The sequence below is a fragment of the Pocillopora verrucosa genome, chromosome 6 (assembly GCF_036669915.1).
Source record: "Pocillopora verrucosa isolate sample1 chromosome 6, ASM3666991v2, whole genome shotgun sequence".
NCBI classification, from domain to species: domain Eukaryota; kingdom Metazoa; phylum Cnidaria; class Anthozoa; order Scleractinia; family Pocilloporidae; genus Pocillopora; species Pocillopora verrucosa.
Genome location: NC_089317.1, coordinates 17,739,042 through 17,763,886, shown reverse-complemented (window position 1 = coordinate 17,763,886; position 24,845 = coordinate 17,739,042). Strand labels below are relative to the sequence as shown.

At 38.0% G+C, this 24,845-nt stretch overlaps 1 protein-coding gene and 1 pseudogene across 2 annotated transcripts; one reads left to right on the top strand and one right to left on the bottom strand.

The window, feature by feature from the left end:
• Nucleotides 1-7: 7 nt before the first annotated feature.
• Nucleotides 8-2,055, bottom strand: LOC131793265 (uncharacterized; annotated as a pseudogene).
• Nucleotides 1,689-20,789, top strand: LOC131783602 (uncharacterized). 2 transcript variants are annotated; one of them, XM_066168687.1, is made up of 11 exons: nt 1,689-1,811; nt 2,198-2,303; nt 10,335-11,290; nt 11,944-12,116; nt 13,047-13,257; nt 13,371-13,660; nt 14,714-14,854; nt 15,641-15,969; nt 16,373-17,545; nt 17,970-18,225; nt 18,722-20,789. In XM_066168687.1, exons 3-11 carry the CDS (start codon nt 10,417-10,419, stop codon nt 19,112-19,114), a joined length of 3,840 nt encoding a protein of 1,279 aa, XP_066024784.1. In that variant the 5' UTR covers nt 1,689-1,811; nt 2,198-2,303; nt 10,335-10,416; the 3' UTR covers nt 19,115-20,789. The 2 variants fall into 2 exon arrangements, with proteins under 2 accessions (XP_066024784.1, XP_066024783.1); XM_066168686.1 differs by having other exon boundaries at nt 10,335-11,326.
• Nucleotides 20,790-24,845: the final 4,056 nt, after the last annotated feature.

Here is a 24,845-nt window from a genome sequence, read left to right as displayed (position 1 = left end):
TCGTCGGGATAGGTTTATGTGTAGGTGTTGGCTAGGGGTCCCAATATGCAGACATGGAGGTAATATACTTTCTTTGATTTGAATTAAGAAAGTCATCAAGTTCGAATAAAAATTCACCTAAATGTCTGCATCCTTGATCAGCTCCACCCTGGCACCTACAGAATGCAGAATACACAAACCCAGTAAAGTCCACAATAAACCAGAGCCTGTAAAGTTTATCGTCCTCTTGAGTTTTTTCTTTCTGGGTTGGTATAACTCCAGCTACAAACAGAAAAAAAATACTGCCATCAAGGCCCTTTGTACCATTTACTCCAAGGCTCTGAACATGGCCATTCATACATATATCATACTCTTTAAATGAGCGCCAGAAGGATAACGTGCTTTTATCATTATCAGTCTTGCCATTATTAGATGATTGAAAATGTCCATCATTTCAATTGGAGGGAGCTGGGAGAAGTCATTGGACAATAATGCCATTTGAAAGGGAACAAAATTTTTTGTCCGGTTGGAAGCACGAGGCCTCTTAAGAAACATTTATCTACAGAATTTTGAAGGTGGTTGCATGGTAGTGGCATATGCAGTTTTGTCTTTGGATGTTTGGGAACTGGTTATGGTAGAATAAGATGGTTGTTGGACAGCAGAAGGTTTAGTACCTGCAGCCGGATGTAGCTGTTTCACAGAAGAGGTTTATTTGGCACTGGTAGCTTCTGGAAATTGAGTTGGCTTTTTCACAGTTGTTCTAGAGTACTTTGTATTTGCTTGGATTCTGTAGTTTCAATCGAAGGTGGTTTGAAGGAAGGATGAGTTTGTGAGGTTTGTTTCACAGCTTTGGCATATGAATTACCACTGTTTCCTAAATCTTATGAAACAGAGGATGCTGTATTCTCTGGCAGAGGAGCACTACAACAGCTACCTCTAGTCAGAAGGAGATTAAAATGATTTAATTGCTTACTTTACATTTAAGTGATTGGACACCTGCACTTCTCTTAGTGATCGATGAAAACGAATCAGTGTTCATAATCGGCTCAAAGGTATACCATTTTTTCTGCGACGATGAGAAGGTGCAAATAGGTCGCTTGAGGAACGATGCCCCGTTAAAGATGTCCACAGTTTCGACCCAGGTTCCCGTTATCTTGCTGTTCTTGACATGATCCTCCACGAAGTTCGAAGAGAAAAGTAGCGGCTCAAACACCTTTGGATTTCTCTCTGTCAAACTAGAACTTAATGTGCGGATTTCTTCATGTTTTTCATTGCTTATTTCATCATTCCAGAGAGCAATTTCCATCTCCTCTGACATCTCCTCTTTCCTTCGAGGAGGTAAATTTCCGGAAGCCATAATTTATGTATAAAAGACGTTAGCTGGTGTTAAAATGGCTGTACGCACGTAAGTTTAACTGATAATACTTTAAAGGTAATTTCCTTTGACTTCTACGTAACTTTGTGACGTTTCGAGATCATCATCAACGATGTTGATTTCACAATAAACCTTACGCAAGGAGAGAACTTTATCGGTAGATTTTAAAATATATTTTCACATATGGGAAATTTGAGCGGTGAAATTGTATTCAGTCACGACACTTGCTATGCGGCCGAACAAGGTAACAGTAACTGTCAGGTTTTCTTTGTTCGGCGCTCGCAACAGGCCAAATTGGGGGTGTGTTGCTCAGGTCCTGAAGGAAGGAATACTGCTCACTTCTTGGCACTTGATGACCGTATTAAGGAAAGGGAAAATCTCGCCTGTCCATGCTGTAGCTTCGAACTGCACGCAATGAAGACATCCTTGTGAATGATGGAAATTCACTCTTTTTCACGTGCGTGACTTTGCCGTCTAAATTGGGAGCAATTATTTTCAATCGTTGTCAGCTTTGGCGGCGGGCTCCTTTCGTTCTTCGAGATTTGGAGACATTGGACAGCCCACCCAAGCACATCGGCGTCTTCGATGTTTTTTCCCGACTTTGAAAGTTTGAAAAATCACAAATGAGGGGTCGTATCAGAAAACAGTCGTGTTGACAGATTTTGGTCCCTAGAGTAGACAATTTTCTGCCAAATCGTCTGTTAGACGACCCGGCCCTTTGTCACTTTTCTTATTTTTATGGGGGAGGGGGAGGGGGGGATAGCTAACGGTTTCATTAATGCTTTGAATCCTTGAGCGACATCGCCGCGAGGGTCTTAAAACTAAAAATCTATTTCCTTATAGGGGATCGTATTTCCAGGAATGGCGCTACACATGAAAGGATGAGGCAAGCCTAAAGGCGAAATTTTCTTTCACCACAACGAATTCAACTCCTCTTTCTTCGAATAAGGTAGGATTTTGAATGGAGTTATTTTTGGCGATTAAGGGACAACATTGTGCAAGTTTCCCGTGCAATTGTTAATTCGAGACGACCGCATATTCATCGATAACACGTTCAGGGAACATGCAAATAATGAACCAGTCGTTCCAAAGAAAACACTTCAAAGTAACAATTTCATTTTTGATGACTGAAACACTCATTGGTACGATGTTATTCAATCATAAAGAAATCTTGAATTGGGCCTCCTACAAGGCATCTCGGATTTCATTACAGTTGTTATTAATTTACGCAACACACGATATTGTCTTAATATTGTCTAATTGCCATATTTCCTTTCGCATCACTTCTCTGTTGGCAGGAGCAACAAATTTGCCTTCACTTTTAGAACATAGAACGCAGCAACTGACGTCTCTGAAGTTTGGAATTCTCTGTGAAAATTTGTCTTGTTCTGAGACGCTCACTTAGAAGCATTACTTGTCTTATCAATAAAAATGGAAGTTTCTCAGGTGTTCGTCGGCTGATCAGCACGTTCTCTTAGAATGATTTTTTTTCTTTATTAACATTCGCTAAAAGTTAGCTTCCTTACCTAATTAAATCTGAGTATGGAATTAATAGTGCAATACGAGGAATACAGTGCAATATGGTTAATTCATTCGGTATACTGTTAATTCAAAATAACCTATTTTGTGATTCTCCGGAATGTTCGGCTATGATAATTTGACTTTTCCAGATCTGTTGAGAGTAATCATGCAATTTGTTATCTATGGCTATGACTGATATAGTAAGGTCACAGTTAACAAGATGTCTCAGGTTTTAAGACTTGAACGACTCTATACCAATTTAAAACAGAATAGAAAACTACAAAGCAGAAACGCTGCTGACTGTTAATCAATAGAGGCTGCGTATTATGAAAGTTACACAAAAAATATTATAATGTTTGGATATTAACAGCGACAACTGCAAACAGGCATCAGAACTGAATGGCTTGATTGAATGTTCACAGCCGTTTACGGACTAATTAGGCAGAGAGTTCGGGTAGATGCCAATGTTTCATTAACCTTTGTAATTGAGCATACAATTAATGTGCAAGTTTTGTTGTTACTATTTCTCTCTTAGTGTACCGTAGAAAATCGCTCTTTTACGCGTTGTTATTCACAAATATACAAATTCCTCTGGAAAATAACGTGAACAACATCATTCGCATCGGGACGAGAAAACATCCACCATCCTATAAATTTTCCAATTGAAAGACCTTTAGTAGCTTACCATAATACCTCCCAATTACTCCATGAGAGTTGCTCTCACTCTGCGAGAACTCATTGGAAACACGTATGATAGGAAGATGTAAGTAACTAAAGATGTGGATATGAAAGAGGCTTGAGAGAAACGAAAAACAGTCTTTCAGACGGTGAAACATTATAGTTTGGCAATTGAATACCTTTGAAGGAATGGAATAAATTTTGTTCAGGGTCTATATGTGGAAAGTGTGTTAATTATATTTTTTCAAGTGCGCTGCTGGTAAATTATTTAAGCAGGCTTCATAGGGTTTTAGCTCAATGTTGGCGCGCGCGCCAGCGTGATGTTTTCTACAAAATGTTTATGTTTTCGCTTTTCAAGGTCACTAAAAGCAATCAAAAGGCAATGAGCAAGGTTCGGACCATTGGTTGCTGTAGTAAATAATGTATAGATCTAGCCAAGCCTCAAAGTGGAGCTCTTGTTAGTTTATTTTCCAGCCTTCCATTAAAATTAAAACTGTTAAAAAAACACTGCCTGTAGAAGATTCCCAACATCAATCAAGTTTTCTGTTTAGTTTAAAAGTTGAGTTGATGTTGTTATTGGCTATTATAATAATAAACAGGTCTAAAAGTTCTAGATAGTATTCTCTGATGTTTGCAAATAATTAAATTTACTGGAAGGTAGAGTGGTTACAACATGTTAACATGAAACACAAATATAAAATTAATGTTGTTGATGTGTAACTGAAAAGTTTTCATTTGACAATATACCAGTAAGTCTGTATCATATTTTAACCCCACCATTTTCCACAACTTGTAAACACTATTGCAAAATAATTGGTAGGAAATGGAAAATTTGTAGCATATACACCATGTTTGAAATGCCATATCTATGATAAGCTAACAGAATTTAGGAGAGTGTGTGTGGAATAGGCTCTCTTGCCTGTATCATTAATTTGCTGAATGCTCCTGTTGCTAATGTTTTGATGAGGTTGGATTGTCACGGCAAAGGAACTGAGGATTCTAGTAGGCAGTGACTTTTTAAAATCTGGAAACTATCATTGTGAAAAGCCATAATTGTGTCCGGTAACTCATTCTTGTCCCTTTCGCTGGCAAACATACGAATTCATATGCTTTGACCCTATCAATATTACAAATCTCAGGGGACCCCCAGATAGTATTGTTTTGAGTTCGTAAAGATTATTATGCTTTTGCAAGTCACGTTTCTCTATTCGTGGCCGTATTTCTCGCTGTTTTCATCTAACTTTTTAAAATTTTTTTTATAAATAAGTTTTATGCGAAAAAATTTTGCACACGCAATTCTATCCGTTTAAAAGTGACGTTTACATGGATCCCAGTCGAGGAGGCACGGCGGATTGTGTTAGAGGACGATCCTAACGAGGCTTTATCGCGTTTTTCTGATGAAAGTGAACAGGAGATTTTAGACCACCACGGGAGCGAATCGAATAGTAAAGAACTCGTGGAAGAGGATAGCCTTCAGTGCAGGCGTCTTATTAGTGCGCGCTAACGTTGTAAGCTTGCGATCATTTATCCGACCGGCTGTGTTTTATTTGCAGGAAGAATGGACGGTGGGGGTAGGGGGTGGGGAAGGGCGAAAAGTAATCTTCACCCATCCTCTCCCACCCCTAACTCTCTTCATTTTTGAACGTCGACCGCCTCCTTGGTGCCATTAAAATCAAAGATGGCGGCCATAATTTTCGCTATGAAAATACTGAGCACTCGCTCGCCAAAATTACGCCTGCTCTGCAGGCTAGGAAGAGGATGGCATTTCTTCAGACTCTTAAGATTCTTTGGGTTGCTATAGATTGTAATTTTTTATAAAAACAGAACCATTTTTGCCATATTGTCTATTTATGATTCTTTGTGTCATCTGTGGTTACTTTTTTGTGATTACAAGTGAAGCTAGCTAGTTGCTACTCAAGTATAGTTCCGCAATATCATACATCCTCGAATTTTTGAAAATAACCAAGCCGCACCTTGACGAACAATAAAAGACATAACTTTGGTTGCAGTGAAGATAAATGGACAGAATAAAATGTGTTTGGTTCATTAAATAATCTTTTTTTGCTTACTACAAAAGTTATGCCCACAAGTATGTAAGTATGTTTAACCCTTTAATTCCCAAGATCTGATTGTTAACTCTTCCCTCCAGCTGCGACGCATTTCCTTGTAAATAAGTGACCAGAGGTTGGTGTTAGATCAAGATAACAACTTCTACCTGATACATTTGAGAATTCTCGTTACCTTTTTGCCCCGATAGTCATGGATTATGTAGGGAGAAGTAGCATGTGAATCACTCCAGGGAGTTAATTTTATTTTAAGTGAATTTCAAACTGAAGAGAATGCTTGAAAATAGAAATTTGCTCATGCATAGAAGAACTATCTGTGGTAAGAGGACATACTTTTCTTCGTTCATTTAAAAATTCATCTTTCCTCAAGCTCAGAGGACAGTGAGAGTGAATGAAAATGATAGTGACTGTGTTGAGTAAATATACAGAGAAGGATTAAAATTTAGATATGGTCTGCCCAACTCTCTTATTTTGATTTTCTAACCGATAAAGCTAAGGTATTTATGCTCTTGCTTTGTGCATTATGCAGTCACATATCTTGTGACCAGTTCCTTATATCAACGTTTATTTTGGGTACGAGAATTCGTAGGAAACACCATGCACTATTGAAAGCTTGAGAGAGATTATTTAATGCGATCTAAATAATAATATTACATGTTTCAATGTGGTTACCTACACAGAAAAATCATATAATCACACAATTCCAAACAAAGGAAGTCGGTTATAGACTCACCTGCTTCAACTTTTGAGGGCTTAAGGTACAGAGAAACAGATACGGTAAACAGTTAAATTTAATACAAAGTTAAAAGTTTGAAGCTGAAAAATACACATAAAAATCATCAAACCTTATGCATCCTGGCAAAAATAGGGTCAATTATCACCATAACTCCCCCCAACAATTCATGCTTACAGGAAATCATTAAAAATTGTCATTAGGTGGTTTTGTATTCACAATAGTTCTACCAAATGGACACAAATACATTTTTTTAAAGTTATCTCACAGTATATGACTGTACAGGTCATGTGGAAGGTTCCTGCATGGGGACTGACATTTTAATTACCTTAATTAGCAAACTGTAATTATCCAAATTGCAGGCCAAGGTGTATTTACCGAGAGCTCAGTTTCCAAATTAGTCCCTAATTGTTACAATCAAGTTCACTCCTTTTTGAGGCTTCAGCTTTATCATCCTGTCTCATGTGAAAACATCAAATGTTACTCACATAATTAAATAATTACTTAAATCAAAAGTTTTAATTTCTTTAAAAACCTGCCTCCTTTAATTGTGCTCCAGATACAGTAGAAAATGTAGAGAAATGAAGAAAGTTCTTGAAACATTCTATGTTAAATGAAAATTTGTTATGCATGTTAATTGCGTAAGCAATGAAAACATCTGTGAAGCTACAATAAGATTTACCTTTCCATGTAAACAAACCATAATGATGCATGATATGAAAAAATTTAATCTCACCCAGTTTAAATGTAGAATTCAAAATCTTAATAAGATGCTGAAAAACTAGGCAAACCCTACAACTGATTCAATTTTATTTGATCAAAAACATGAAGGGAAGTAGAGGAAATTAGTTGGTACAATTCAAATTTCCCTTCTTAAGTATTCTGTGATCTTTTTTCTATCACAAGGCAAAGTTTACAGTTTCCCTCGTTTCACTGTCTTCTGTTCATTTGTTTGTTTACTTTCCTAAACATCTTAACTATTTTTGCCAACAAATGCGAGGAGCATATAAAATGTGTACAGTTATTAAAGACTTCATGTAATCAGTTTTATAAATATAGAGTATTGCTTGAACATAAGATTGCGTTAAGTGCAAGTGCCTAGTAAACATCATTCTATGGTCTTCCAGTCTTCCACCTTGGAGGGTGCCCTGTGTACATAAAAATTGAAGTTCAGAGTCTTTAGTAGCTTTTTTGGCTACAAAGATCAACAAAGAATAACAGCCATACCAAAAAATATTCTTAAAGACTCCTCTTCATCTCTTTATTGATAGGTATACACAACTGACATGCACGAGTGAAGCGTGTCAAGCGTTAAGGTATAATTGTTAATTTGCTTTTCATTAGTTGCAAACAGCTTATTTCTAGCAGCTTTGAAAACTTCCATATCTCCCTTAAAAAAAATCATTTCCCACAAAAATTTAAACATTAAACATGTATTAAGCTGCCAGCAATAGGTTTTTCCATTGTAAGTGTTTCCTAAGACCAGATTCTCATCACAATTTTTTTTTACATTTGAAAGCATTAGTACATTTAATCATTGTAATACAAAGGAATCTCCTATCTTAAGACACATATGGTAGTCCTATGTACGAGAAAGACAGCAGATATAAAATTTTACTCCAGTAAAGTGTTCTTATGTACAGTGAAGTTTAAAATTCATTGAAATTAACATGACTTCATGATTCAGATTTTAGGTAAAGAAATGGGTAATGCCTCCTTATAAGGATGAAAAGGGAATGCCATTTATAAATTTTAAAATAATAAATGCAAAAAAATTAAAGATGGGATTTTAAAAAAACTACTAAGATATGGCATATCTATTCACTGAGATTTTAATCATAAGCTGGAACACAGAGATGTAAAAGAGGCTTTGTGAAAAAAACCAGAGCAATAAAATTAAAGATTCAGGAGAAGCACGTGACATTTACTAGTTTACTTTTCTTCTCACCCGAGTTCAATCTGGAAAGAGAACTCTGCAACATTTCTGTTTAAGGTGGAAATAAGAGAGATAGTAAGTTTTGAGCTTGGTAAAGAAATAAAGAAAGATTTTTTCGTCTTTCTTTATTTCTGTTTTATCTTCTCAAATATGAATTGAAACATAAAATTTAATTATTTGCAGGCAGGTTAATAATGGTAATAATATTAAGTGGAGTTCAATTCGGTCGGTAATCATACGAGTGATTAACAAAATCGGACGACTGCGAAGCGGGAGACCGATTTGTTAATCACGAATTGACAAAGACAGAATTGGGCGACACAAAGTCCTGTTACCAATTAATCACAACCATTACAACTTCCGAAAAAAAATTAGGACAAACATCTTCAGTAGAGACAATGTCTAGAGCAAGAATTTTGGAAATTTCCCAGTTTTTTTTAGGGCAAGTGATTGTTGCTATGGTTATTGTGATCAATTCTGTGATTGGTGGATTTAGGTGAATGGACTAAGTATGATTGGGTGTCTTATTACAGCCAATTGTCCGATTTAACACTGTCCGATTACAACTGTACAGAGTGATTAGTGAAATACAGAGCAGGTGATGCACCAATCATATTTGAAGAAATTGTAATGGTCATGACTAGGGAGGAAATTAAAGGAATGGATATATGTTACATAAAAAGAAACCGTTAAATAAAATAAAGCAGCATTTATAAATGAAGAGTAAATGCGCTTCACTTGCGCTACATAATATGAAATAGGGATTTATCGTTCTTAATTACTAATGAAATTCGGAGGGTGTCACTCACTTAATTCGACAGTGTGATCAAATGACTTCTTTTTCTTTTGAAAAGTCATGTGATGATTGGTTAATTTTACTGGCGACTCGCAGTGGAAAGGGGAGAAAATTGCGAGAACGGGCAGACTTGGCGAATGCCTGCGAATTTAATCGCTGATATCTGACATTCCAGATATATGCGATTTTACACGCCGATCGCGGCGATCGGCGAAAATTGCAATCGCTGCACCGGGCACACCAGGCGATTTTCGCGCATCGCCGCGATCTGTGTATAAAATCGCTAAGTGGGTTACCAGCTTAACGCGGCTTCACATCTACTAGCCCATTTGCAGCCCTCGTGCACACGGTAAGGTGCACCAAAATTCGGCACTCGAGTATGCGCACTTCATAGTCATCTGCTGGTGTCTCTGGCGCAGAGCTGGTGCACACTAATGGTGTCCAATTACGCACGCAATCACGCCTGCGCATTACCTTCTCCTTCGCCCTTCCATCACATAATGGCCAAGAAAATGCCCGCAATGTAGTTGGCTGCGCATTCTTAAAGTGGCACCTTGTACGGTTGGTCGTGCGGTCGTAAGCCCAAATTTTTCCGGCTTGATGGGTTACTCTTATTTCCTGTAATAATGGGGCAACGCTGCACGTGCTGTGAGCTCCGCGATTATCAAAATGATTTTCGTTATTAAGCTAAGGCTTCACGAAGGGAGGTACTCGTCAGCGATAATTTGGCTTTGCCTTTGACTTTCTTTAATTTCGTTCGGTGAAATCTCTCAAAATTTTCATTTCAAGGAAACGCGATAAATCTTACTCGGAAGATCCCTATTTTCTTCGTCGCAAAACATTTCGCAATGGAATAGAACTTCGCCAAGGTCTATATCTGAGCATGCGTAAACTTTTGAATCGGTCGCGATCTGTCACCTTTTGGCAATTTTTCCCACAGTGTTTTCTTTTCGTTTGCCCTTTTTTCAGGCGTAGAAGGCCTATGAATATTACGGGTGCAGTCGCTGGAAACCCCAGATTCCATCACATAAAAATTGCATTGTGTTGAACTCTTTTAAGCACACCTTTTCAGGCAACAATCGCACGATCGTATCGAGCTGTCATGTTTGTTTTGCATATTGACACTTTCAAAGCTCGCGCTATTTTCGCACCCAGATCTCCCGCGGTTAAAAACTCTGTGTAGCTTCTTTAAGTCAATTTACTATGACAAAGCTTAATATTTGATTCAAAATGTTTTTCCTTGGTTTCAGCGTTCAACTTATCACCGTAAATCCGCGTTAATCTTCTAAGCGGAAAAAAGGATCCAACTATAGCTTAAGCAGTAAGAGCAACATGGCGGCTGCCGCACCAACAGGTGCATCATATGAAGTCCTTCATACAACTCACAAGAAAGCAAACTTCCAGCAGATTGCGAGACTATTAGTGGCTGGAGGCACAGCCCTAATGCGAGAAATATTTGATCAGTATTTCAACACACCGCTTCAGTTTCATCTCAAGCTAAACGTTCCTTTCGTTAAGAACAAGATTAAGAGGGCAAAACTTACCAAGCCACAAATGGACTGCCTTTATCCAAAAACTGGAACATGTAGTAAAAATTCGAAAGACTTCGACATCAGCCTCCTTCACAAACTATTTAAAACAATTTGTAACCTTAATCCACCAGCATCTGGGTGGGATGCCTTTCCACCACCAACAGACCACTCTAAAGCTGCCGATTTGACAAGAATTAAACAATACCGCAACAAAATTTTCCATGACTACTCTGACATGGAAATGGATGACACCGAGTTTAATTCGCTATGGAACGACATTCGGGAGGCCCTTTTGAGACTAGCACGCTCGATTAGTCCTTCAACTAGAAGTGCATGGGAAAGAGCGATTGAAAAATTATATACAGCTCCGCTAACGCCTGAGGATGAGAGTAAAGTTAGAGAGTTGAAAAAAATGTACGAAAATGAAGTAAGAAGCAAAGAGGAAATAAAGAATATTGAAAATGCTCTTCAAGTGGGACTTGATAGTGTACACCAGGCCATTAAAAGGACTGGTGATGATGTTCACCAGGCGATGCAAAAAGGTTTCAGCGGTTTACATCAGGCCATCAAAGAGACCATGATGAAAAACTTTCATCCCATCGTCGAAAAGAAGAATGATTCAGGGACATCGCCGCAGTTAACAGAGAGCGCTCACGTCGGAAGAGCGCAAAATGGTAACTCCCCAGCTAATAGAAGGGCACCTGCACTATGTAAGCCATCTACATTAGGCACTGATCCACATTTACCCGAAGCAGGACTATCGACTCCACCAGAAAGAATGTTAACGGCGACATTAACCCCAAGTGAATTCATAAAGGCCAATTGTCCTTAAAACACATGTATTACACGTTTGATTTTCGAATTCTCAAATTAACTGAGTCGATACAGGGTACCCCTCTTGCAAACATTTTTCATTTATGTAACATTTTCTGTGTTAAGATTGCCGAGAAATTGCAAAATTCAAGCAATTTCTGCTCAAAGAAGTCAAAGATGCACCATCCATTTTACGGTTAAATTTAGACTGGCTAGAGGGTTTTTCCTGCACAATTGATAGCAGGAACTTCAGATTTTGTAATTTTGGCAGTTGGCGCTTTTCTTGGTAATCTTTAAGATCCGCTCTACATGTAGAGATCCCTGAAACACACTAATATTTTACAAAGCACGAATATTGCTTTTACTTTTACTTTACACGCCCCCAAATTAAAACATTATAAGAATACAAAGTAAAAAGATGGTGCTTCTTAGAGAAGGTTTCACAATCATAAACTATTGATAAAAATAATATATATGTCTAGTATCATTCTCTGTTTTCTTTTTCATCTTAAAGCTACTGGTTCAGGATCACGACAGTTACCAGCAGTAGACAAAGTACGGGACTTAGGAGAGCTTTGCAAGATTGCAGCTGCTGTTGGTATGAAAACAGAAAATTTCGAAACAATAAAAGAAATACAGGAAAAACTTCATAAACACATCAAAGAAAAACGTCAGGAATCGAGGAAGGCAAGTTAAGTCGAGTGATATGTGGGACTGTCCATGTATGATGACCTTCCATCACAAAATGACGGCATTAAATGAAGATAAAAAAGGATGTCTCATCTTCTTTGTTTCAAACCTTCGCGTTGTATCTGAACGACATAACAGTCATTATGTATCAAAGACATTTAAGTTGTAACAGGGAATTGACAGCTACGAGAACAGAGTGTTCGACGCTGGCTTTTTCCTATTGTTTTCTTCTTTCCACACGTATTTCCTACATGTATCTACTGACAGTCTATGTTTAACAATTGGTTCATACGTCAGCGTGCGTTCATCGAGATGTGAAGCACGCGGGAAGTTTGGAGAGCACCAAGCTTCTACCTTCTTGAGTGCTCTCCAAACTTCCCAAGTGCTTCATATCTCGATGAACGCACAGCTGACGTATGAACCAATTGTTTTATAACATTTTCAACCCGATGGAAAATTTTTTCTCTCAAAGATTTGATTGCTTACGTCATGAGCGTGCACAATAGTAATATGAAGCACGCTCGTGCAATTGAATTTGATTAGACAAATTTACTAGCTATGTCATAATCATATATGATTTATTAAGAGAAGACTTACGAATGCATGAAGTTATTTTCTCGGTTGCATTTTAAAGTAAATTTTACCAAATTTAAGCATTTTTTATCGTCAATATTATTTATAATTTATTTTCTCATTTATTATACTTATATTCTACTTAGGAGAAGGCGTGGGAATTAAGTTGTTTTGTAGTTGGAATTTAATCTAAATACTTATTATTATCAATATCATTAATATTTGTTTATTAATTTATCACAATTAGTATCTAGATGAAAAGAAAAAATGCAAAACGTATGGAAATATACCTTAAAATGTGTTATTTCGTTGTCTTTTACATCGAGACGTTTTGATTTCAATTTTTCCTTTTAGACGTTTGAAGTGATCTCCGAAGCTGGTAAAGCTGATGAACACAAACGAAGTGAGCTTCTACGTCTTTACATTGACACGAGAGAAATACTAAACCAGCTCGATGATGAATTCATGAATCCTCTTGAAACAAGTTTGGGAGATATCAAAACGGCTCTAGAAGAAAACATCAGAAGTCTTGCGCCAAGGGATCAGTATGTGGTGCTTGTTGCAGGTAGGAATTTAGAGGACTGAGGGATTTCATGGATATATTTGTAAAGGCAAATATTAGAATAACAAGTCTTTTCTCTAAGCATTTCATGTTTCCACGGAATTTTTAATCTTCAGGTGAGACTAGTGCTGGCAAGAGTAGTGTTATCAACCTAATACTTGGCGAAGAGATTTTACCAAGTGCCGTTTTGGGTACAACATCGACAATGTTCGAGCTCAAGTATGATAAAACCCCCAAGGTTGTCATACATTTTAACGATTCTCGTGAAACTATGTATTACAAATTAGTTGGTCCTAAAGAGTCCTTCCAGGAGCAGATAAAAAGTCTTGTGAGTGAAAAGAATGAACGTGGGAGAGTATCTCCTTACAAGAAGATCGAGCTGTTTTGGCCGCATCCGTTGTTCCAGGTTTGTTATTTTTGAGTACGCCCTAAATTTGCAAATCTTATTTTCTTCTTTCTGAATTTTTGTGATTCATGGTCAATCAATATGACAGCTTCTTCTTTTTGATCAGTGTTGGAGAGAAGGTGACAGGGTTGATTCTTTTTCTTTAAAATCTATTGCATTATTTTATTTGCAAAGTTACCTTTGAATAAATTTGTCTCTCGAACAAGTTATTTCTAAAATCATACTTGGCAAAAATCAACCGCTTATCCGTCTCTAGAACGAAGTTTTTTCTTCAACTTAACAAAAGATTATGAAAAAGAACCCGTGTTATTGAGGGCTGTAATTACGGCACCGTCGTCCTCGTCTGTTTGTTCAGTTGTTTGCGTAAATGGCATGTGTAAATCTTGTATTTCTTCTAACGAAAAATGTAGTCAAATGAAGGACTTTTTTGCTCATCAAATTCCTTCGGTTTCCATGGTGCAACTTTAAGTAGAAAAGACTTAATTCAAGAGAATTGCAAAGACGTAGTGAAAGTGTATATGTGTGGCAGAATTCAAAACTATACTCAGCGTTTTACAACGAACATAATTTTCTTTATCATGATGTATGTTTTCCTCTTCAGGGTGAAAAAATGCGCTTTTGTTTTCAACTGAAAACTTTTTCTGTCTGAGTCCACAAGTGTGTGTCACTTGTTGCAATATGTATATCTTTTAGCCTCTCGTGAAAAGGCTGAAAAGTGCAAATTGCAAAACTTGGAGTATCCCGTACCCGATGTCCAGATGAGAAAATCCAGACCGCTGAAGTGTGCGGAATTAGCCAATCAAAAAATTAAACTTACTTTATCTTCTACCACCCAGTTGTCTGTGCCAGGTCTCCCAAAATGAAGAAATTTCTCGTACCATCCTTGCTACCATACATCTTACTACACTTACACTCTCCAGGCCCTTTAATTAAACGATACTATAGCATGAATAGAAAGAATATGTTAATTGATGCATCGAAATGGATACCGCGATGTGCTGTATCTAGGAGTGATTTTTAATTAATTAAGACGGCTTTACCTGTGTTTATTAGGAGCGTGTCATCATTGTTGATAGCCCTGGAGTGGGAGATAATAATGCCATGAATGAAGCTGTCCTTAACTACCTTCCGAATGCCTTCTGCTTTATTTATGTCATCAACAGCACCAATGCTGGAGGAGTTCAGGAAGACAGAGTAAGTGGCTATTTTAAAAATCATTTAATGCAGCTCTTTAATCTTCCTTGGTTACTGTAACCAAATGATTAGTATCAGTTCCAGTTCGAATGACATATACAAAGAAAAGAGTAATATACCACAGTTTTCCAATGAAACAGTTTGTTGACTGAGATTAGGGTCCAGTCATTAATTTTTTCTTGGGGGAGAGGGGTATCGGAGAATTTTGGAGGCATCGGAGGGTTTTAAGGGGGAGCGGAGGGGTAACCAGTCGTCGCTAAAAGAGTATAAAGGCGGGATTACTGAAAATTGCAACCAATGATGGTGGAACATCAGATCCATAGACCACAAGAGGGGGATCAGGTTAATTTTATTGTGACACCAATAAAATCCTCCTCCCCCTCCCCTTACATGACCCGTCTCCAGGTGCTGTTTTTGCAAATCGCTTTTCTCTTTGGTAGAGTACATTTATGCTGATAAGAATTAGATTACGTAGGTAATCGTAAAACAAAAAGGGGTGAATGCTACCCCCTTTTTTTTTACATTTTATGAGAAGATTTTATCTAGGCAACTGTCCACTTCAGTGCACGTCAGAGGGTTCATAAAATCAGTTAAGGAGCAAGTCTTCTCCCTTCGATTTATGCTTAAACGTTAGTCAATAGATCACGCCCGTAAGTCTCTACAATTTTGATTAAAAAGGTATTTAAAGGCTACGAAGACTGACTTACATTTCTCCTCCTTAATCAGTCCTGATTATATTCTATAACTTGAAAGGCATCTGCTCGTCTATTTTTTTTTCTTGAATAGCTGGGAAAGTTACTATCCAATGCTGCGAGCTGCAAGAGAGAAGCGAAGATGGACTTAAAGCTGTTTGCTGGTTGTGCCTTGTTCGTTTGCAACAAATGGGACGAGATTAAACCCCATGAAGTAGAGGAGGTGAAATTGGAACAAATCAAAAGGCTCACCAAAAAGTTGGGCGGACTCGACCCGCACTTACAAGTTGTTTACCTGTCGTGCAAAGATGCTCAATTGGCACAGGAATACGGTGTTATAAGAAGCGACTTTGATGACCTGATCAGAGGGATAAGCAATTTATTAGTGTCTTCCATGCAGAATAACTTGGACATCTACACGAGGTAAATAAAGACGGCTTAATTGGAATTGAGGACATGCTCTTAAGGGGTAGGTTTTGAAACAATAGAGGATACCTCCCAAAAACAAATCAAGGAAGCTATCTACGGTGGCCAATTAAAATGGTTAGCTCAGTTAATAAGATCACATGCAATACCATTCAAATTTGGTTCGACTCAACCCATGAATATATGAGAGGAACCAATTCAACTTCCTTGTCTTGCACGCCGCAATAACAAGCGCGCCGTGTTAAATTTTCCTAAAAGAGTTCTTGAAGGAAACTCACGCACTACGATTGGAAAGAAATCATACAGGCCTCCTATCGCTCACAGCAAATTCGAAACGATTGTTACTTTTCATTGAATATTTAATTTTTTTCTTTTGACAACTTGTCTTTTCGGATTACAGATGGCTCGATGATCTTCTATCTCGTGTCTCTCGTCAAGTTACGCTATCAATCAGATCAACAACTTTGTCACGGCTGGAAAAAGATCGGAAAATGAGGGAGATCAAGAAACGAATGGAAGAATTAAAAAGATCCCAAAATGAAACCATAAAAGAACTCGGTAAATACCAAACGCAATTAATCTGGGAGATTACGGGAAGGTTGGCTTTTTATTTTAAAGCGACGGGCACATCAACCCGATTTTGCGAGTGGTCTCCTGCCGAGGTCCCAGATTCAGAAGCAACATGGGCAGAAACGGATGATGAAATCTTAAGGAGCATCTCGAAACGGATTCATCAGTTCGTTCAAGAGTGGGAGGATGAAGAGCACGAGTTCGCTAAAGCCCAAGACACAGTTATTAAAAATCTTTGTGAGAAGTATAACATCATGGAGGAAGAGATCCGCAGAGTAGAAGACGAAGTTCTCTTTGAAAACGGAACGGCAGAGGTTTTCCAGCAAGAAATATGCACTGCTAACCCCCTAAGCATCCCTGAAGAGGGATTTCAAAACGGTCCCATTGCGAGTAAAACTCCTGTGTGGCTCCGGCAAGGATTAGCATCTGTTGTAATTCGCTCTCCGTTGAGTAAACTTGTGTCAAAATTGAAGGAGAGGCTGGATTTCTCCAGAAAGCTTAGTAAGTACCAGACCGACCCATGCACCCACATGTCTGAGAGATGTACAGCTTCTCTTGAAATTCTCTCGGACCAAGACCGTCTCCTTCCGTTTATAACAGAACAACTTGAAGATTCGGTGCAGGTTTTAAATCAGATAAAAGAGAAAATTCCTAAATTAATAGAAGGTGACGAGCAACTGTACCGACAGCTTCTGTCGGACACGAGAAGTAAGGCTGACATCCAGAATTCCTATGAGCCTATAGGTGAGAAACTAGAGTCACTGAAGGGAGAAGTGATCGTCTATGCTTTGAAAGAAATAAGGCGATCCGACTTTTCTGACGGAGATTTGAAATGGACAGAAGATGACAGGTCCATCGTCGGTAGAGGTAGCTTGTCCACAGTTTACTCTGGTGTACTTTCCCCTAAGGAAGAAAAGGAAATAAAGGTCGCTTTGAGAGTTCACACAGATCTTCTTTCAAAGGAAAACGTGGGGCAATTTTGGAATGAAGATATGACTATGAGGTTTGTCAGACTAAAGCACTTCCATGATGTATGCGTTGAATAAGCCTCTTATATTAAATCCTCTTTTTTGCCTTAACTCAAACTTGTGTTACTGGGCCCAACTAGTCTTAAACGAAATCGAAAAAATTGTTGTTTTTGAGGCCACATCCTCCCATCCCATTTAATCTTGAAGTCAACAGAACAGGTAATGCTCAAAATTCTCGCAGCAGCGTTAATATTCTTCCTCCAACACTCTGAATACTACTGAGCCGTTCGTTTAAGCAGTTTGTTCTTTTTTTCAAATTTGAAATTACTTATTAAGTTGTAGCATAGAAAAATTAATCAATTTCTCTGATATTCGCTACTGGTGACCACACCCCCTCACCAAAAGGAGCTGCAATCATAAATAAAATGAGTTATTTTATATCTCTTCTTTCTGATTCAGGGAGATACGCGGACATCCAAGTATTGTGGAGTTTTATGGGACACATCTTCTCAGAGGACCAGAGGGTACCAAAGTTGTGATGGTATCGGAGCTCTGTAAGGATTCCATCGAGAAATACATTTTGTCTAATCGTGACCAGGCCCCTTTCTGTACGAGGAATAAAGTGTTACATTGGGCTGTGCAAATCGTTGACGCTTTGTGCTTTATCCATAGTAAAGAACTTTCCCATCAGAATTTGAAATTGAAAAATGTGTTGGTAAGCAAGTATTTCTCATTAGCATCTTATCTTAACTAACTCTTATGTAATGTGAATGCGAAGTTCGCCCCTGCTAAGTTGCGGTTGAACTGCATAAGATAGGAATATCATCAATATATTGGCGAGATAGTAAAGAGGGTATTGCTATTATTGCTAATGTTGCAGAAGTAAAAAGTCGTAAACTCTTACTTTAAAGAATCCTTGCGTGTCTCGCATCGAGTAGGAAAGCCTCTTCTTGACTGGAATCAGCGGAATTTCCTCGTAATCGAATGCCATGCAAATGGATTACGAACCCTTTTGAGCATGAAGAAAGCAAAATCTACTGTAGTCTACCTGACAGTTCTCCTTTGTCGAAATTTAAATCAGCAATCATCCAGCTTGCGTACGACAACTTTACAAGTACACCAGTGCTAAAATCGCACACACAATTCCAATTATAGCCACAACCAATAATTTAAAGATGGAAAAACCTTACTCATTACATCTAAAATTTCAGCTTACCCAAGACGAAAACGTGAAGCTCAAAGGCATCGGCAGCGGTTCATTTAGAGTGAATAAAGATATCATAGAAGATAACACCCGTTATCTAGCACCTGAAGTGTTGGAAAGTAAGTGTCGAAACTACGACAGTAAGTCTGATATGTTTAGCTTCAGTATTTTGCTTTGGGAATTGTGGTTCTGTGAGAAAGCTTTTCAAAGCTCGATCACCAGTCATTCACAGCACTTACAAAGGCTAAAGAGGGGACTCCGCCCAACACATTTAGAGGGTAAAGACCGTCCATGGCAAGTTTGGACAAAAGTCATGGAAACATGCTGGGAAGGTGAACCAAGTGCCCGATTAACTGCTGAGGAAAGCTGGAACAGATTACGTAGGTTGGAGTCTGCTTAAAGGAAAACACAACCAGTGCGATAGACACCACCACCGAAACCATCTTGAAAGTAAAAAAACAAAGCTAGCACTATAATCATCTTGAGACTCATCCGTTGCTGTTTCACTATATTTTAGTTGAGGCTTGCCGTCTATAACGATGAGAAGAATAAACAGCACGTGTTTATGCTAATGTTTTCTATAAAAACGAAGATATTGATAATGGTAAGAAGAAGACAACATGAGGGCCAAGAGCAGTCTTAAAACCTGCTTGAGCAGTCAATTTTCGCTAAGCATATGTTCTGCATTTTTGTCCTCTTTGGAGTCAAATTTTCAGAGGCAGGACTGATAAAGCTTAACAATATGGTAGGTCGCAAAGCGCGGGTTCATATGGTAAGAAATCTTTGTAGCGGTCGAAAGACCGAAGTTAGTCGCATGAGGACTTAAAGTTACAGCAACAGGAGAATTTCACGTTCGAGCCCAGTTTTCTTTAGGAAAACAAAGGAAGATTCCTTCCATAAACTTGTTTATCATAGAATTAGTCTATTGCAAATCAGTTTGGTTTACTACGCCATGTGGTGTCCCCAAATGCCAAGGCGTGCTTGTCATTTTTTCATGCCCAAAGTTCCTTCGGGCATTGGCATGGTAGGTAGCATAGTGCAGGTTCATATGGTGAGAAATCTTTGTAGCGGTCGAAAGACCGAAGTTAGTTGCATGAAGACCTAAAAGTTACAGCAACAGGAGAATTTCAAGTTCGTGCCCAATTTTCTTTAGGAAAACAAAGGAAAATTCCTTCCATAAACTCGTTTATCATAGAATTAGTCTACTGCAAATCAGTGCTTGTCATTTTTCCATGCCCAAAGTTCGTTAGGTTTCGCCCAATGGAAGTTTCATTGTCCGGTTCCTTTACGCAACAAAATTTGTGTTCCTCGTTATCTAACACTCGAAATTCGGAAGGAACAAGATAACTTGTTAGATAGGCAATATACCACCTAGTAAAGCTGACAATGGACGGTTTCAGAGCTCTGCTGAGCCAAAATCTAGAAAAATTAGAATATAAAAAGTGTGTCGTAGTTTTAGACCGTCTCTTGAGGTGAAATGAAATCGGTGAAAGTTATTGCTAATTAGTATGCGATGCTGCCGCCATCACATTGAAATATGGCCACCGATTGCCGACAGCTTGAATAAAAATATGGTTCTGATCAGTTTCTTATTCCTTATCAAAACAAGAAACCGTATAGGAAAAAATGCCCGTGATACTAACTGGTAGTCTTAGTTTATGTAGCTTAAATTTGAAAAGTTGAATAGCAAAATCAAATCAAACGTCGGATCTCTACTTTTTTTTTAAAGACGTAATATCTTAAGTTACGCAGAGAACAAGTATTAATGAAAGACGAGGATAATTTGTAACAAATCCTCATCCTAGGGATGTTGTATACATCAAAATGTGTAGCTAAATGCAGACATAAATATTCATTGTAGTTTAATTCATTACTCAGTCACCTTACTAGTACTCCACATACATTCACTTAGCTCTTAGAAAGTATGTCATTATTCCCAGTATGGAAAACAAATGAGTTATGTTCTATAAATTTTACAGCGAGGTTTAAGAGGTTAGGTTAAATAGCTCAATCAGCTCAGTGAGCGTAATTGTGCCTCGACTTGGTATGAAAAGATATTTTGAGTAATAAATATACAGCGAGTGTTGCAACGTTGGTTCAAGTGATTTTACCCAGTATGTGATGATGCCTTATAAATTGCAGATCAAAATCGCCTGACAAAATTTCGCGTGGAAAAACTCCATAGTGTTTAGAAGCAATGCCCTCTCCATGAAAATGAAAGATTTGAAAGAATCTCCGACGTTGAATTCAAACTTGTCAAAGTAGAACACGATTTTAAAATTTTCATCACAAAGTTTTATCAAATACGATGGATATCTCAAAAATATGCATCAAACCTGGCTGTAAATTGGAATTCATAATTGCTTTTTCCTAGCAAAGAAAGTCTCTAATCCTGTCCAGGTGCTCGAGAAAGACCTTCCCTTTATCTGCTCGATTGTTTTCAAGCCCATTCGAAATGTTTAAATTCCTCGTGATGTCGAATCAAAGCCGCGTCTTTTGCCTGACGGATTTTATTATTACAAGAAATCATTGTTTGATTTCAATCAGAAAAAACTCCTGCAATATCCTGTTGAAGCAGCCCACGTGATAAACAACTGAAAATGCGTTATGTAACGGAACTACTTACTCCAAAAATAAACACTCTTTCACCCTGTGCGTCAATGGAGCATTGCTGACCGTTATCATTCCCTTTGATGAAAAGCAAAAGCCCGAAACGACAGTTTACAGTAAAGTGTTTTAACGTGCCGTTCGAGATACCTGCAAAAATGTTATTGCAGATCAGTGTAATGCCTTCAAGAGGGAAATGGTATCTCCCTTAAACTAAGAGGAACAATATTCGTCTCCTGGGGAGATTTCGAGCTCTAGTGTGAAACTGACGAAGATCCCTGTTAAAAAAAGATTCGTGAAAGCTAAGAAGACAAAGGATTAGGATTAGCCAGTATTTCATTTGATCCAGACAAAAACTTTATTACGTAAAACCGTTAGTGTCTCATTATGAATCATTTACTTGAGAGCATAATCTGAGTTGTTTATCACGAAGCATGACAACGGGAAATTCTGCTATTCTCTTTCCTCCATCCATATCTCCTGAACTTCTTTAAAGCACTTAATATTTCCTACCCTCTTCTCTAGTCCTCTGTGGGTTGGTGATAGAGCGTCCGAGCCGTGCGAAATCGCAACGTCTTTTGGGTTTGAGTCCTTTTAGGTGACTTCGATGTGAGCGTTAAAAAATCGTATCACCCCACCTTTATATGTTCCACGCCTGAGCTCAGAAATTATATTCTTTCTTACTATTACTCTCTGTGCTGAAAAAAAAATTAGTGATCGCGCAAAGGATGAAGGGATTTTGCAGGAGGTTTTGCTTATAGTAGTTGATCTTCTAAAATTAACCGCAACCTAGTTGCAAGGTTAGGGCAAAGGCAAGGGTAACAATCACAAACTCGAGAAGCTTCAACTTTTTTTTAAAGTTTCCTTCTTGGCCAAAAATTTATCAGCATTAGTTTCTTCCTGTCTTGATTTCATAGCATCAGACTGCAAGCTGAAAATCGCCTTTTATCGTTCAAAAACGAAAAACAGTTGAAGGTATATTGTTTAAAGGTGTTGGAAGTAAACCTTTGAATTGATCAGGCCTTGATTTAACCCCAACGGGCTCGGCCTAAGGCTCAGGGTGATTTCAATGTGGAAACCTCCAATTCCAAGTTCCTTCTACATATCACTATCCTATTATTCTCCTGTCTGATCCTCAGACCCTCGACTGAACTGTATCTGATCAACTAAAGCAAATTTCAGCTGTTGCCAATCTTTTATAATTGAACGACATTTGCGCACTGAACTTGCTCAGGTCTGCATTTGGATATCGTACGCGTGCTTTGAAATCATTCCCGGCTTTTGTCCATGCTTAATCTGCAATTTTCCTCGCTTCATCTGATCTTAGTCACGCAAGTCCCAAGGGATAGAAACTCGAAGAGTTAAACAATTTTTATTGCTTTTTTCACCAAAATGATTTTATTGATAATTTTGGCAAATTCGAATGATCACGGTTCGCTCCGAACTTCTCGGTTAATCAAACTATTCAGAATTTTGACTCTTTATCTCTATAACTCATGGTATAATTTGAAACCAAAGAGAGATATATCGATCTTCGACAGACAAAGCAATGCAAGTGTTGAAACAATTCTTTCAAGCAAATACACTCTTGAGAGCCCTGTGAAAGCCCACAGGAAAATAACAGGTGAAGGCAGAGGATTTAAAGTCACAATGAATCATTTAATGGCAGGAATGGTAATCCTTAATCCCTACAAAAAGAATTTTAAACTTGATAGAGATATTTATTTTCTCCTCGGGATTGATCAGCGTTTGCAAGAGAGAAATCTCACTGGTCGATTTACTTCTCTCAACACTAACCTTTTCTACTGTGATCTTTTGGACAAGGATGAAAACCTATTTAATGGGGAACCCACCGTATCCTATGTTACGAAAAATATCACGAAGGAAGGATATCACATCCATACGAATTTCGTATCTCGTCAGAATAAGGAGATCATTAATTTCAATGGTATGCCAGTGAGGTTTGATTTAGAGATACCATTTCTAAAATGTCTGCTGAAAATATTTTGCTAAGCCCTTCGGGGCAAGAGCAGATTGGGACGCTTCGCGACCCTTAGCATGAGGTTCTTGGGAACGAAGTGCCTCATGGCCCAAGCCTTGAGCCAAGCGCTCCAAAACTTTATCCAACAATACCGGAGGATAATATTACAATTCGGGAAGATTATAGAAAAAAAAAATCGAATTGAAGCATCAGAAAACAATTTCAATCGGTGGGGCAAAACACCTTGCGATCAGTAGTTTGTCTTCAAATGCAGTGTAAGATGGATGAATCTCTGATGTTGAGTTGGACTTGATTTTGCGTGAGATCGAACAGTATTATTCATTCAAAAACCAGCTTAGGAGAAAAGAAAACGAAGTTGATGTTGACACCATTAAGAAGCAGATTAAAGAAGGATTTAAAAAAAAAGATTAGAATCACTCATAAGTCACTAGAGACACATTATGATTATAGTTCACCTGTGAAAAACTCAAGTTGCCTTGAAATCAATGTTGTTTTCAAAATGTGCAAAAACTGTTTTTTATAATCAAAGTTGATTTGAAGGTTGACATATAATCAATGTTAAAATTCATGAGTTGCCTTGAAATCAAGGTTGTTTTTAAAATGTGCCAGAATCGCCCTTTTCTAACTACTCGGGCAGATAGTTTCCACGATGAAGGTCTGAGCTGTGGAGTACGAACCATTACAAGTAAAACGAGTCGTTGCGTTTACATTCGTTGTTGGTTAAGCATATCTTGACGAAAAGCTATTTCAAATCACTCCCCGAAAGCAAAATGGCCTTTTTAACCATAGAAGTTCAAAAGAATGCTTACCTGACCTGCGGCCCACTTTGGCTTAGTTTGAGACTGGTTTAATGCAGTGATAACCTGAGTTTTCAACTCTTCTAACGGTTTTAACCCTTTCGATGAAATATTAAGGGCCTTCATGATTTTAAACATTCCATACAGATCATTGATTTCATAGATAGTTTTCGTTGAGCCACAAGCCATAGTATCGAGTTTTCACTAGCTGGGAACACATCGAAGAGGCGAAAAAGACTTGAAGAGCTTCAGTTGATCGTGGGGAGTATTTCATAAACGGATGCTTATGTTATTGTTAATCGTTTATGCATGAGTACAGTTTATTGCCAAGTGTAAACAAAGCACGAGGTCTCACTTCTGAGAAAGTTAAGGTTTTTTTTAGTGGTTAATATATCTTTATCTTTAGATTCGTTTATTCATCTCTTTATTTCTTTTTGCTTGTAGAAGTTTTATTCTTCCCAGAGCAGAAAAAAGTAAATTTGGAGATGTATTTCTCATCCAGTTCCAGACGTTATATGATTAGTGTGACAAACGTGCCTGACAGCGAGCAACTTATCTGAACTCTCTCGCACTCTTGCTACCAAATCAATGGCAACAAATTCAAAATAAATCAATTCAGTAAAACAAATCGTACTCAAAACCTTAGCACGAAAATTTTAAAGCTAAGTTTATAAATGCTAGAGTCTTGAATTTGGCTTGGACTTTTATATTCCGTGTATGTAGGT

What these genes read in the sequence shown, in the direction of transcription:
- LOC131783602 (XM_066168686.1), top strand. Translation starts at nt 10,417, where the DNA reads ATGGCGGCTGCCGCACCAACAGGTGCATCATATGAAGTCCTTCATACA. An exon ending in GAGGAGTTCAGGAAGACAGA is followed by an intron (nt 14,855 to 15,640) that starts GTAAGTGGCTAT and finishes TTTCTTGAATAG; the next exon opens with CTGGGAAAGTTACTATCCAA. An exon ending in AATGAAGATATGACTATGAG is followed by an intron (nt 17,546 to 17,969) that starts GTTTGTCAGACT and finishes TTTCTGATTCAG; the next exon opens with GGAGATACGCGGACATCCAA.